We start from the raw sequence: 15973 nt of genomic DNA, 5'->3' as shown, positions 1-15973 counted from the left end.
TGGTTAGAAACATTTATACCATGTGTTGGGACCAAATGTATTGCAACAATATTCCTATATATGAAATTGGTCTATTGTCAAATATATATATATATATTCTAGTTTTAATTTCTTATGTCTAAATATTTAAATTATATTTTGTTATATGTATTTTTCAGAATATGAAAAAGAAGAAAAAAAAATTAGCATAAGAATCAAATTTTGGATATTAATATAAATGTCTTCTTTTAATTTTATGGAGAGCAAGGATAATACTATCTTTCATTTATAAATTAAAAATTAGATCAAATTTTTTATATATAAAAAGGAACCAATTTACATGAGTTGAAAGCAAGTTGGTGACTCTTCTGAAGAAGCCAAACGTGATAATTTCCTCGATTACCACAACACTGGTCACTCTTTTCACTTACACATTATGACAAACACTTGTGGAGCAAATCTGACAAGGGGTCATAGATCTACAAAACAGTGCCCTTTCCATCGACAATTATAAATAATTATAATTATATATACGTAATAAATAAAGATCTGAGACACAGAGAAGGGATTATTATAAATGAATATTGTAGTTTATATATAGAACAAGAAATATCACACAACATAGAACTAAAAGGCGTTTTGTGGTATTTAGTTGATCGCAAAATTTGGAGTGAGAGAGCCACTAAGGAGTGTATGGTGTTGTTCCAAGAGCCAGAAAGTGAGTGAAATTTTTCTCTCTTTAAAATTGAGAGTAGGAAACAAAAGAACAGAGTTGAGTAGGGAAGTTATTGCCGACCACGAAGAAGATGATACAAAATAAAGTTGCTTATTTATCGAGACATTACTAGCAATGCAATCAAGAGCAAATTTAAATGAAAAATTAAAAGGGACATAAATATAAAAGGGAAATTTTACTTTTAATACTTAATGATGCCTAATATTATCAAAAAATCCCAACACTAATAATATTTTCAATTTGATGCTAAACATTCATCTCATACCCAAAATACTCCTCCTATTATATCATAAAATCATAAAATCTTCTCTTCCTCTCTCTTCCCTTTCTCCTCCCTCTCTCTCTCTCTCTCATTCTCACGAAATCATCCATAAAACCTACAGATTTGTATAATTTTCTTGTCAAAATCATTGTTAGTCATCTCCATTGTCTCTGTGAAGTCGTTAATATCAAAGGCAACATCTATTTTGAGAGTTTTTGGAGGAGAAAAACCATGGGTAATAAGATTTTACATTTTATGTGCTGGGTATTATTTATTTACATTTTCTTGGCTATTTTGAACAGATCCGACGCTATATTGGTGTATTTTTCGGGATTTTTAGAGAGATTCCGCGATCTGTGTTTTTCTGGGTTTTCTGCAACTTTTTTGCTCGATAGCAGCTCGATAACGGATCGATATGAGCTCGATGATACGTAGAAGAAGGTCTTGTATGAGCTCGATGTGAGCTCGATTATAGCTCGATATGTTTGGTTTTTAGTGCTCGATTGTGCTCGATGGAAACTCAATAAGGGTTGGATTGGACCCTACAATATTTGAGCTCGATAGGTTTAGGTTTTCTCGATATGTGCTCGATAGGAGCTCGATAGGGTTCGATGGAGGGTTTGGTTAGGTTTTATGTTCGGTACATGAAATGGTAGCTCAATGCTAACTCGATAAGAGCTCGATGCTAACTCAATAAAGCTCGATATTAGCTCGATAAAGCTCGATAATGTTCTTTTTTAATTTATTTCTGAAAAAAATGATAGTTTTCCTGATAATGTTAATGTTTTTTTTTCCAACACAGGCTCTATTGTTTATGTTTTTGTATCCTACAATGATGTTTGGGAATTACAAGGGAATAAGTGGATTTTCAAGGACCCTCAATGCATGGTGATACCGATGGAGGATACTGTAACGTACTTGCAACTTCTTGACATATTGCACAAGGAACTTAAAGTTGATAAACAGATTTATGAGTTGAAATTGGAGGTTCCTTACACTTGCGGCGACCAATCGTTTACACCCGTTCATGTTGAAAGTGATCTTGGTGTCCGTGCATTCTTAGGAGTAACATCTAAAGAAAGGTTGGCCTTGTGTGTCACTCCTGTTAAAAATATTGTCATTGCAGACCCATATTCCACTCCCGGACCTGAGGGAGCAGCCAGTGCTTTAGGATTTCCTATTGGTGACCTGAGAGACAACCAGTATGAGTACAACCCCTATGTGAATGACGATCCAGTAGCTGAACACAATGAGGACTTAGGATACAATTCAGTGGATGATGATCTAGTTGCTGAACATTTGCAAGTAGAACAAGCACAAGAACAACCAATACGTCATATTGCACGGACGAACCCACCAAGTCAAGGACGTCGAACACCTGGCACCAGCTCTAGTCGTCCTGGTGGAACAGAATATAACATTGCTACAATGATAAAGGTATGGAAACTCGAGGGTTCAGATTTGATCTATTCGACCTAAGATATATACGAGCTAAGATTTCCCCTAGCACCAACGCGTGTGCGCAAGCGCGGTCAGTGACCATGCAATGTAACCTCAGGAAACCCCTGATACTTCGGTATCCGCGTGTCAGACCCAATACATTTTTGGAAAGAGGTTTAATGAAAAATCACTCGAGAAACTGTAACCCTTAAGCTACCTAGAACTGAACCTAAAAACCCTCAAATCTTTACATTCACATGCTCAAACGATCCTTTTTCAAACCTAGAAAATCACCCGTTTCTTTTTGTACATTATTTCTAATCAGACCTAGTGCTATTATTTTTGGCCTAAAAAAAACCAATACTAAACTCAAATAGAACCGAAGTAAGAAAATATACTGGAAAATTTCATAAAACTTATTGAAAAATAAGAAGATGAAATTTAAACCGGATATAAAGATACTTACAGTTTGGGTTTTCGCTCGAGGAAATGATGACCAAACCGAAGGTAATAGTCTGAAAGCTTCTGGAAAATGAGGGAACGCAGAAGGCTCTGAAAGTATTTTGAGAAGAAAAAGGAAAAACTTTGAATGCAAAGGTGGTAAGGTTCAAGTCTGGTTCTCCTATTTATACGTAAGCTTCGGGAGCTAATCTAGGCCACACGATTAGAACAGTTCGAGATCCAAGGGGCTAGGTTAAATAAACAAAGCGGCAACAAAAATTGACAAGACAGTTGTCACAGCACTCGAATCCCGAACAGGCGCCTATTACAAGTCGCCACATGTCTCGCACTCGAGTGAGTGGGTAGGCACGTTTTCACATAAAAGAAGCCTAAAAGCCTCCATTGTGTGTGTCAGAAGTGACGTCATGCACGAGCAAGAGCTTGGGGGGTAAATGTTGTACTCCAAAATAAATACGAACTAAATTACTCAGTACGGGGTACAACTGACAGATAAGCGTATGAAGAAAGCGTACAGATAGAACATCTAGCTAACTCTGGAGTGAGCAGCTCGAGTCAAACTTGACAGCTCACGACAACCAGATAGTCTTCAGATCATCTTTTGCGCCAACAACTTAGTTCGAGATGGCGATGGCCAAATCCCCTTCTATAAAATTTTAACGTGACCCGAGTTAGTTTAGGTTAGTTCTTTGACATCCATCTCGAAGGAAGTGTTCAGCTCGCGGAAGTATGATTATGATGCACAGTGAAGGATCCTAAAAGACTCAGAGATTCCTTATACACTTATTAATGCTCGAATATTATTTTGTATTTATTACCCGATTTTGGGGTCATAGAATCAATAGGCATTAATATATTTATGTAAATGAGATGTTACCCAAAAATGTATGTTACCATATTTATGAAGTTTACCAAAAACTGTCCAGTCAGAATTCCCTGTAAATACAAGAGAGAATGGACAGAAAGGGGAAGAACATTTTATATACTAAAACTCTGATGAAATTGTGACAGACAATTTCACGGTGACAAACCGATTAAAAGAGTGACTCATGTACAAGGTGGATTTTAACCACTGAACCATGTAAAAGTGTGAATGATCTTAATACTTTTTTATTTTATCCAATTACAGTTTAGCAAAACCTAATATCTCTGTTTTCATATTTCTTAATCCACTGTTGGTGAAAAACCGTGTCAACAAATTAGGTCTTGCAAGAGATTGGGAGATGAATCATTGAGTGTTCAGGCAAAGGTTTTGGCCTTGGCAGAACAACGAGGTTAGGGCGACTTGGCAACCTTGGTGAAACAACTACATGTTTATCCATGGATTTGAAATCCTAATCTATAACCATATGGTTTTGATTTTCTTATACAAAAGTTGGATTATCAAATGCTGATCAGTGTATTAGTAATAAAAATTATGTTAATGCATAGATGTAATTATGAATGGCCTTTTATTTTTTTTTTAAAAAAATCATCATCACTTTAGTTAATCTTTTTCATTATTAGTTCAGCTTTAGTTTCAAAAAATATTATAAATTATATTAATAGTAATAAAATGATGGTAAAATGATCTTTTTCATTAATTAAGAATAAATAAATACAAAAGACCGAAATGATTTTTTTTTTTTTTTAATTCAATTGTTTACTCTCACAAATTTCAAACTATCCAACAATCCAAAAATCTATTTATGAACAACCCAACGAAGAACCAATTCGTAAAATACCTAGCCAAAGAGAACGATCCCCTGACATGCAAAGAACCGATCTCCAATGCAACCAAGCGAGTAACAATAATCTCTCGAGCCTCAAGTGCAAAAGAATGACAAAAATAAATATATTAGGGTGTTATCAAACCCAGGTTAAGGGGGTATATAGAAATCTAATTCCTCCTAAATGTCAAGTTTTGGAGCTCTGCTTCTACATTTTTCATCACCAAGTTCAAGCATCATTCAATCGTGATTGAAAATCTATGCTACATGTAATAATTTTATCTTAAATAGATATGCATGTTGTCAATGTATGACGTGATTGTGTATATTGTGCAATCATACAAGTAATATTTTTCGAGGAAATTACATTTTATATGAGATTTTTAATAGTGGGCAAAAATATAATTTTTTTTTTAAAAAAAAAAAAAAGTTAATCTATGTCTTTCTTTTAAGAATTTTTACTTTTATGGATTTATTTTCTCATGTTTTTATATAAAAGTTAATTTATGTCATAGTTTTATTCTTAATCAAATTTTATTAATTTGGAAAAATATGTTTGTAATTTGATTATTATTATTTTAGCTTATTTATTTTTTTTATATTGTTTTTATATTACTAATTTTATATTAAATTTTTCTTTGGTTGTTTTGCAATTTTTTTTTTTGTAATATGAATTGTTTTTTAAATTATTTTTTATTTATTATAAACATGTTTTTTTTTAGATTGTACGTTTTTTATTCAAATTCTGGGTAAGGTAACCAGTTACTTGATTAATATTTGAAAGTTATGTAAAAAAAATTCTAGAGCTAGGTTAAATAACATGCACCAGGAGAGGTAACTAGTTATCCTGAGATGAGTAACTTTCTTCATAAAAGGGGTAACGAATTACTCATATTAAATATGAAAAGAAACATCAAATTTGAATGAAAAAATGGAAGAACACTTCATTAAAGAAGGAAAAAGAAGTAACTATGATTTTAGTAACATAAAGAAACCATAAATATACACACGTCAGAACGTGAAGGTAACAAGTTACCATCAGAAATATACACACAAAGAACGTGAAGGTAATCAGTTACCCATTCACATTTTCATATTTTTATTAGTTTTCTTTCCAAATTTTGGTATTCCTATAAGTGTTACAGTAAAGATAAAATGCTGAAAAAATTTATTTGAATTTTTTTTACATATAGTGAAAAAAAACCATAAAAAAATTATAATAATAAAATATAATAAATAAAAAAAATAGTAAAATAATTATGTAATGTTAAAATATGTGTGAAAAAAATTAAAAAAAAAAAGAAATAGAATGAGAAAAGAATAAGTACAAAAATGAAAAAAAAGAAATGATGAATGAAAAAAAAATAGATGAACAAATAAGAATGAAAAGAAGAAGAAAAATAATAGAAAAATGAAGAAAAAAAAATATGAACGAAAAAATTGGTAGAAAAAAATGAAAAAACAAAAGAAGAAAAAAAGTTCATATATGTGATAAAAGAAAAAAAAAATAGAAGAATAAAATAATAAATATAAAAATAAAGAAAAAATAGAATAAAAAAAAAACAAAACAAATGAAAAAAAAAATTAAATAAATAAAAATGAAAAAAGAAGATCGGAAAAATAAAAAGAATAAAAGGATAAAAGAAAAAATTAATAGAAAAAAAACAACTGAAAAAAAATTAAAAATGAAGAAAAAATAAAATAAAATAATTTTCAAAATTAAAAAAAACATAATTATGATAAAAAAATGTGACATTTTTATATTTTAGTTAACTACTAATTGTGTTTCTCAAATTTTAAATTTTTTCTTTAATAATTTTTTTTAAAAAAAGTATAATTCTTTGACGGGCATAAAAGTCAATTTTTTTAATTTCCCAAATATTATGGTTTGAATCTAAGCCCAGTAAACATAAGAGAATGATAAGATAACTCATTCATCCCCTGCTCTGCCCTGCCTCCAATGAAAATGAGAGTAACTTTTATGCAGACATATGAGAGAACGAGAAAATAAGGAGACAACTTAACTTCCATATCCATATAATTTTTGCAGATCAAATAAATAATTAATAATAAAACAAACAAATATTATAGTAGACAGATTTTCAAAAAAAATATATAAATTTCGTATCCAAAGTCTGCAAGTCACAGAGGAGAACTACGTACACAGGGATTAAATACATCCACGTGATTAAGCTAACTATGTTTGCTTCCTTTGCCGTATCCTTTTTCTAGGGAGAGAGTTTGAGAAAGTTAGGGAGTGGGGGTTTGGTTTCTAGGAAACCTATAGGCTAAATAGTCCCCCAAATCTAGTAACAAAAAATTTCATCTTCCACCACCGCCGGGGTCAAAAAACAAACCAATGTTTACCCTTGAACAGGCATTATCCATCCCTACTTCCACTTACAACATTACAAAAAGAAGCAAACTAAAAAGGCGGCGCAATGAAAGTTACCCCCCTTATCAGTTTTCACTCGTCTTGGGGTATCATGCCTTCCTCAGCTTCTTCCCCGTAGTTAGAAGAATGAGCTCCTCCTCCGTTAACATGTCCCACTCCAGGAGGTCCTCCAAAAGTTTCCTTTTCAAAACCCTGTTTTAAAGAAGGTGAAGACAGCTGAGTTTTTTGCATCATTGTTTCATGGAAACTTCGTGCTGGTCGTGAAGCCCGGTCAGGGCTACGACTGCGTTCACGATTGCGACCACTCCAACCTACTGGGCTTCGACTGCGACTACGGGCCCGATCATACCCATTCTGGTAACCACGATCAACCCTGGCCAACCAAGAAATAAACACAGATAAACCATCAGTCTTCATAACATAGAGACACATTTCACAAAGCACGTACGAGACAACAAAAAACTCCTCATACCTGTCACGAGATCCAGTGTCAAACCCACGTCCTCCACTACTGTTAGAAGAAAATCCAAATCCACCCCTTCCTCCGTCTCTTCCACCATAGCTGGAATCACTGCGTCCCCCACGCCCGCCATCCCGACCACCAGAACCCCACCGTCTAAACCTGTTCATCCCACCACCTCGTGAGGCCAAGTCACGGATTTCTGGAGGGACTCTCTGGTTGGCCCCTTCCAACACTTTGATGAGATCTGAAGCATACTTAGCATCTTGGTCCCCAAAAAATGTATAGGCCACACCACTAGCCCCTGCCCTTCCAGTCCTACCAATCCTATGAACATAATCCTCTACTCCTGTTGGGAAGTCATAATTAATAACCACCCTGAAAAAAAAAATTGTAATGAGTATCGCCATCACTTCCCATTTTAATAAAAAGGTATAGATAAAGGAAGATGTTCAAGGAAAAAACAAAAGCACAGTTATTGTTTCCACTTGTGTGTGAAAAAGATAGGAATGCAAAGTGAGAAACAATACATGAAGCATTCTCTAACATAAATATAGGTTATAATCCGAGAAGGCCAAACCTGATGTCCTTAATGTCTAATCCTCTAGCTGCAACATCAGTAGCTACAAGCACTGGAGTCCTACCACTTCGAAATTGATTCAAGACAAAATCCCTCTCACTCTGAGATTTGTCTCCATGAATGGCAGCAGCTCCAAACTGGCGTGTAAGGTTGCGAGAAAGTTGATCGCACATCTTTTTGGTTGAACAAAAAATAATGATCTTTGATCCTGGATCTTGAGACCGCAATATCTGCTCCAATCGTCTGTGCTTCTCTAGGGGTGCCAGTAATTCAATATGCTGCAATAAAAATAAAAATAGAAGAATTTATTAAAAGGATCTAGACAAATTTCCAATATAAATATATATATTAAAAAGAAAAAAAAGCCCAGCGTGTTCAAGGAGTCAGCACCTGTGTGATTGCCTTGTTTGCAACAAGCTCATCAACATTGCCAATGTTGACTTGTACAGGATTAACAAGTAGATCTGCTGCAATCTTCCGAACCTCTTTCGGCCATGTTGCAGTGTACATTAAAGTCTGGCGGCGAGTAGGCACCTCCTTCACAATCTTCCTTATTTGAGGTTCAAAACCCATGTCAAGCATGCGATCAGCCTCATCAAGCACAAGGTAAGATACTTGATGGAGACTGATCCTTCTCATCTCAAGAATATCATTCAAACGGCCAGGAGTGGCTACAACAATGTCTGCTCCTCGATCTATATCTCTCAATTGGGGACCTTTTGGGGCTCCTCCATACAAGCACTAACAAACCAAAATAGAAGTATGTGAAAATACAAGTGATGGACCACAAATCCCAAACATGTCACAAGAGCCAAATAAATAAAAGACACGACGTGAAATATAATATGAAAACAAATCAAAACAAAAACACATAATAATCATAAAATTTAAACAAAAATAACTTCATCACTACCAAAAACACATCTAATTTATAATTGACCTCATGCAAAAGAGGTTAATCAGATAAGAAAAATGAACATACACTTAGCAACTAAGCAAAATTGCCCATCAAATGGAGCAGAGCAGGTATGCCTCTCTCAAACAATTTATAAAACTTGCGGCAGAAAAACATTTTTAAAAAATAAAAGGTTATTCAATAAATGCACTGAAAAGACTGGTCATATAATTAATTAATCCATAATAAAAATACAACAGAAATTGCCTGCAAGCTGCAAAATTACATACCACACATGCTATTCTTGATGACTTTGAAAACTTCACAGCTTCATCTTGTATCTGTGTAGCCAACTCCCTAGTTGGTGACAATATCAATACAGTAGGACCTAATCGAGAATCATTGTGACAGCGCTTAAGATGCATAAACCCAGGATACAAGTAACCCAAAGTTTTCCCTGATCCAGTTTTAGCAATAGCCACAATATCTCGGTTTTGAAGAGCAACAGGCCATGATTGAGCCTGAATTGGAGTTGGGGCAGAAAACCCTGCATTTTGTACCTGGAAAAATCAAAAGTCCACCAGCTCCAATAAGCAGTTGTACTGGTTGCAAGATATCTGATTTATTTATTTTTTTCGTATCTCTCTCTCTCTCTCTCCCTCTCTCTCTTTTTGACTCGGTAAATAATGTCAGAAGAAGCATCATCCCCCATTGGCAGGTCACCATTGCTTGCAGATGCAAGCAGGAGTAGGAGGAAGCCTCTTCTTTCATTGGACTGTGGGGCAGACTAAATCATCACACCAATGGAAGTCTCCGCCACAAACTTGGGTGATTCGGAAAGCCCTTCAAAAGAATTGGTCCACCAAATAAGGGCACTCCAAATTAAACGTAGGCCCTCCCAAAAAGGGGGCAGCACAGCGTACGACATTAGCTCCTCCCAGGAGCAAACATCGCACCTGCGACAAAGAAAAAAGAGAGGTACAGATCTAAAATGAATTAACATGTCTGAAACTCTACATTGGACCTCTAGCATTGACAGAACTTTTCATAAGTAACATTTAGGTTACATAACCTAGCAAACTTACAGGATCTCCTAGCCACCCTTGAAGAATAAAGACAAAATTTACAAATGAAAAGCAGAAATCTGATACCTCTCTAAGCATCTCAGATGGAAAACCAGCAGCTTCAAATGATGTAAAAGGTGCTGGCACATTATCTCCCTGAAAAAAATAGTAGAAGCAAAACAAAATTGTCAACTACACATAAATAAATAAATATCAACGAATCAGCACAATACACATAAAGGAGCTATAAAACAAGGCGTGTAAACAATATGATCTCTCTTTGCTACCATATCGATCTTTAAAGGTTCAAGGAAGCACCAAAAGAAAACATAACACATTGGCAATAAAAATAATAGTAAAAAAAACAGCGTAATCAAGTCTTCAAGCCTCACTGATGAACATGTAAAAAAAACAATCCGCTTGAAAATACCAGTCACAAGAATTGAAATGGAAGCAAATAATCCAACTGACAAAAAATGCACAACATGTATAACTAATAGCTAAAAAACGCACAAGAAACATTATACTTCTATATTAACTAAAAAGAGTTTGTTAGAACTCACAGAAACAGATATTTCATGCCGGTGACGATAAGCCTCGGGAGACAAACCACTTCCCCCATCTGATGTTCCCTGTCCTCTAGCAGGTCCTCCAGGTCCAGTACTGAGTGTCCCATTCGGAGTGGTGGCAGAAGATACAGCTCCACCTCTAGCAGCAATTTGAGATGAAGCACTTCCGCCATGTGGCTAACACAAATGAATTACAACATTTAATTTAAAATAAAAATTAAAGAATTCAAAATCTAATGAGAAAGAGAAACCAAACCAAGCGTAACACTAGTTCTCAAAGACTTTTCTATAATTCTCAGTTGTATAACTAAAAAGTTGAAAGCCTATCATGTAGCATTCACCTAATGGCTAATACAACTTATTACAAGCCCCCTACGAGGTTGATCAAGAAACACGATTGATTTTATTGTTCGTCTATAATATAAACTAAAAAACTTTTGAAACAAAGCCTCCAAAGAAAAAACAGACCCAGATTAAAACTAAAGAGATGATGCGGCTCAAAGATAAAAGAAGAAGATTTGACATGCAAATAACAGAAAATATACAACTGTGTGCCGAGCAAATGTTAAAGAGACAAAATAATCAAACGCAAAAACAATAAGTTATACCTGCTGACCCCTAACATCAAATCTAGACCCTTCATTGTTTCCCCTGTCATAGTTATCCTTGTTCTCATTAGAACCAACACCCAGACGTGGTCCCTGAGAAGATTGTTGAACGTGCACTGAAGAACTTATAGGCATTGAAGTTGACTTCTGCGGAGGACCGGAACCTATTGGCCTCTCATATTGGGTCACATTCGTCTCCGGGTTCCAAAAATAAAGATATCCAGTTTTACCATCAACAAGTCCTTTCCAAGGCTTGGGTAGACTTGGATCTTCCGGGGCATATCTCGGGCCCGAAGAAGCAGCAACAGCAGCCATGGCAACGAAACAAACAACACAATCCTACAGCAAATAAGTAGAAAAACAAAATGAATTTATATTTTGTACCAAAAAACTCACTCCCGAAAACCCCCACCAAAAATCTTAGGAAAAAAAAGCATACTTGAATAGCACTGAACACTAGCTTGAACAATCACTTCGCTAGATTGCTCTTACGAATGTTTCGTAACTAAATTTACTCATATTCAATAAACTCACCAATTTAACTAAGGCTATCCAAACAACAAAACCCTAAATCATGCAAATCCGGGCAATGAAACCTAACCCTATATAAAGCGAAACAACAAAGTGGTAAAGTTGCACAATCGAAAAGTCTTTTACATGACAATAATATATATAATATATATATTTGCACACATCCAATAGAATAAATAAAAAAGGAAACAACCTTCCAGATTTTCAGACTGAAGAAATGAGAAATGAAAACAAAGTGAGCCCACAAGAAATGAGTCTCCCTTGTATGAAAGACGAGAAATATCCCAAAACAACTGCCATATCCAAAACTAAAGGAAAGCTAATACGAAACCCGAGAAACCAAGCAATCTTCCTGAACTAAAAAGATACATATATACATAATATCTAACATCAAACATGTAACGAAGAGTCCAACTTTCTCCGGATCAACGACCAAAAAAAACCCTAGATTCTAACTAGGGGCTGGGGACAATGGAAAGTAGCAGAGAAATTGCAGAATGAAAACAAAGAAGATCCGCATAGATAGAGAGATGAGAAGGATTACCCTGAGTGAATTGGAAAAGATTAACGAAAGCGAAGCTCTGAAACTAAGAAATGGGATCTGAAGCCGTACAACCCTTCTGAGAGAAAACTACGCTTCCGAAGGGTGAGAAGCGTAGAGCGAGAGAGGAAAGAAAAGCGCGTAGACGTTTTTGGAAATTTATAGCAAAAAGTGGAAATGGGGAGATATTATTTCAGCCTTGGTTAGGTTAAAAATCAACTATAGTTTGTCTTTTCTCAAAAACAAAAAATCAACTATAGTTTTTTCTTTTTATTTTTTAAATATCGGAAACTATAGTTAAGTCATGGTCGTCAATTTGGAAAATGAAAATGGATTTCTCTATTCTTTTTTCAAAGAAAATTCTCTACGTTTATGGTTGAAAATTGTATTTAGTTGTTTTTTTTAAAGGGAAAATTTATTTAGTTCATTGAATTACATTTACATGTGTTTTCTTTTTATGTCCTAAAAGGAGTACTTTTAAAATCCTTCTTTTGATAAACCTAACATAACATAGGATATTTGTGTTAGGATTCTCATCTATTAAGTATGCTAAATATGGAATGAGTCATTTTTGTAAAATACACTCTACTTAGCTGTAATAAATAATATCAGAGCTAGCAAAAATTGTGGTGCGAATGTAATTTAGCTCATAATTCTCTTCTGATAAATCTCATAATGAACCATAATAAAATAGCTTGAGCCACAAATCTGGATATATTTGTCATACGTTGGTCGTAAGTTTAATAATGCGGTTCATTGATTGGCGAAACATACCCTTAAGTTAGACAATAAATTTTGCTAGTAGAAAAAATCTCCCCTCTAATTTGTATTTTTTTTTTCCGTTACAATCTGAATAATAATAAACGTTATTCCCAACAAAAAAAAGTTTATTGAATATTATATCTACTATATTGATTAAATTAACTAAAAAATGGGACTAGCAAAAATTGTGGTAGAAAGGTAAAGTTTCATGAATTCTATTTTAATCATTTTCAACATTTTATAGAAGAAAGTATATATATATATATATATATTTTCTATATAATAAATATGTAGATAACGGAATTTTTAAATTTTAACGATTTTTTATTTTTGTTTCTATTAATTTTAACAGAATATTCTTATATTTAACATAATATTATTATATTAAACGGTAGATTGTAAACATGACTTAAACTTAAAGAAAATTAAATAAATGAATAATTAAACAAATTAAAATAGAATATTTTTGAGATATTTTATAATGATAATTATTTAAAAATAATAAAACCATATACTTTATAACTTAAATAAAATTTAATTAAACTTAAATTTAACATTATATTAAACATATAATATATAATCTTTTGTTGTTATTGATAAATTCAAAATCGGGAACAAACATAAACTTAAACAAAAAAATAATTAAAATATGATATTTTTAAGATATTTTATGAAAATGTAAATAATTAAATCATATTTATTTAAAAATAATAAATGTATATATATCATTCTTTTATCCTATAAATTTGTGTGATAGTTTATTTTTTATCAAGTGATTGAAGTTCTTTTTCTTCATCAAATTTACCAAAGGGCATTGTGAGATACATTAGAAACTAAAAACAGTTGATGCATGTATACTACTGTCTACACTATGATATTTTCTATTATTATTTTATTTCTATTATTAATTTCTTTTTAAATATTATTGTATTTTATATATATGTCAACGTTGTGTTTATATGTCATATATATAGAGATTGTTGATATAAATGTTTGTATATACTATAGAACTACAATTCATTCTATTATATATATATTTTTTTAACAGTGAACCAATTTTTATTAAAATTATATACATTATTTACAATTTTAAAACTAAACAAGCGTGCATTGCACAATGCTTGTACATAGTATATATATATAAACAATGTCTCAATAGGTATTATCTATACATGGGTACCTAGATAAATGTGTAAATATGCTCACATGGCATGTAAGTGGCTTAGTAGATCAAGTTACGAGTGTTGCTATTTGACACTTTAAGGTGTCCAGGTCCACACAAGGTTGCACATTATAATTGGTTAGTGATACCTCATAATACTTATGAAAGTCAAATATGTAGGACCCGATATTGAATTGCATCAATAGCGATACGTCACCTCCTTGTGATGTTGGGCACCACTGGTGTCCCTTAGAAATTCTCATCAAGTTATCATCAGGTTACCAATAAGTAAAGATTTTTTTTGCATTAATTTCATAAAATTTTTTTACCATTAAGAATGGTGATTCCAACCAATAAGAGGTAAGATTTTTTTTCTTCATGTTTTGACTTAATTTCAAAATTTAAAAGTTAGGGTTTCATAATAAATGCACACTCATTTCTTAAGATCTATATTCTTCTTGTTGTTCTTCTTCATTCAAAGTAAAAAAATAAACATAAAAAAACCAGAATTTCACCACAAAATTTCATGAGCATGTGAAGGAGAGAAATAAAAAAAAATGGTATGGGAAAAAAGATAGGGAGGGAGAGAGAGAGATAACGCATGAGGGGAGAGGGGAAGGGGATGGAGAACAAAAGAAGTAAATCTAATGATTTAGGAGGAAGGGTTAGAGAAGAGACAAAAAAATTATGTGAACTCATTGTCTCCTAATCGGATCAGGTCCAAATTGCTTTTATGTCGCGCTCGTCGGTATCGATCTCATATGAAAAGTTTGGAGTCATCATTTCAATGTTCGAAAGTAGAAATCGATGTTGTCTTCATAATGAGTCTTATTGTATTTTTTTTTTTTGCAAGGTGATATATTCATATCTATATATATGTGTCTATGATTGAGATCTCATTTATGTTTATGTTAGAACACTTTGATTATTATTTTTCTGAAATCTTTTTTCTTTTCCTATTTAAAAATAGGAATATGAAAATCATGTATGCGTAGAAGAGGTAGACCATGATGTTCATATTCCACCATGGAGTTTTCTCATACTTGAAGAGGATGGTGATGCAATGACCATTAATATACCATCAGATGTAAACAAATGGAACCTTCAAATTCTCGATCATGTAAATTGTGTATGTATTATTTTTATTATTTTCAAATTTTGAAATTAATTTTTTTTTTACAGGTTGGGGCGGCGTTGCTCACAATGGTTGTTGGTTTGCAAAATATTTTGGTTACAAAGATCCTTGAATCTAGAGATAGGTTAAATGGTTCAAATAATATTATCCATCAACTTTGTCGTCGTCTAGTTAGTATATTTTAATTAATTTCATAATTTTACAGTAAGAAACATTATCTGGTTGATATATATTTGTTTTGTACAGCAACTATGTCAAGCATCTCAAAGATCTAAAGACCAAAATGAGGATATCATTGTTAGTAGAAATGTAATCAATAGTAAGGGAGATATAAAGTAGAAATTTGGTTTACTTTTGTATTTTTATAATGTTGGAAGAAATAAGTTTGTTTAATTTCCAATGTAGTAATTTAAATATTATTTGGTGTAAGTTTATGTAATTTCCAATGTACTAATTTAAATGTATTTTTTGTAATATTTTTTAATTTATTTATCTTAGTAAATTCTAATTAATGTCTTTAGGGTTTTAGTTCAAAATATTGTATTACCAAATTGAAAATGAATCGAATAAATTCAATAACACAAGCACATAATTTCGAAATTAACAATAATTTATAATTGGGAATTTCAAATGAACTCACTAAAGGGTTCTTATAAATTAAATTTTTTTTTAACAAAATATTATTT

General features: G+C 32.7%; 1 protein-coding gene across 1 annotated transcript; it reads right to left on the bottom strand.

Moving 5' to 3' along the window:
- Positions 1 to 6684: 6684 nt before the first annotated feature.
- Positions 6685 to 12387, bottom strand: LOC133818171 (DEAD-box ATP-dependent RNA helicase 14). The gene is made up of 9 exons (XM_062250894.1): positions 12232 to 12387; positions 11157 to 11495; positions 10543 to 10725; positions 10067 to 10135; positions 9206 to 9475; positions 8411 to 8761; positions 8021 to 8298; positions 7453 to 7818; positions 6685 to 7353 (listed from the first exon to the last, which is right to left on the bottom strand). The coding sequence occupies exons 2-9, from the start codon at positions 11469 to 11471 to the stop codon at positions 7053 to 7055; spliced, it is 2133 nt and encodes a 710-aa protein (XP_062106878.1). The 5' UTR covers positions 11472 to 11495; positions 12232 to 12387; the 3' UTR covers positions 6685 to 7052.
- Positions 12388 to 15973: the final 3586 nt, after the last annotated feature.

Source organism: Humulus lupulus, chromosome 2, assembly GCF_963169125.1.
Source record: "Humulus lupulus chromosome 2, drHumLupu1.1, whole genome shotgun sequence".
Classification (NCBI taxonomy): domain Eukaryota; kingdom Viridiplantae; phylum Streptophyta; class Magnoliopsida; order Rosales; family Cannabaceae; genus Humulus; species Humulus lupulus.
The sequence above is the reverse complement of the archived record's forward strand: the minus strand, read 5'-3'. Positions and strand labels throughout refer to the sequence as shown.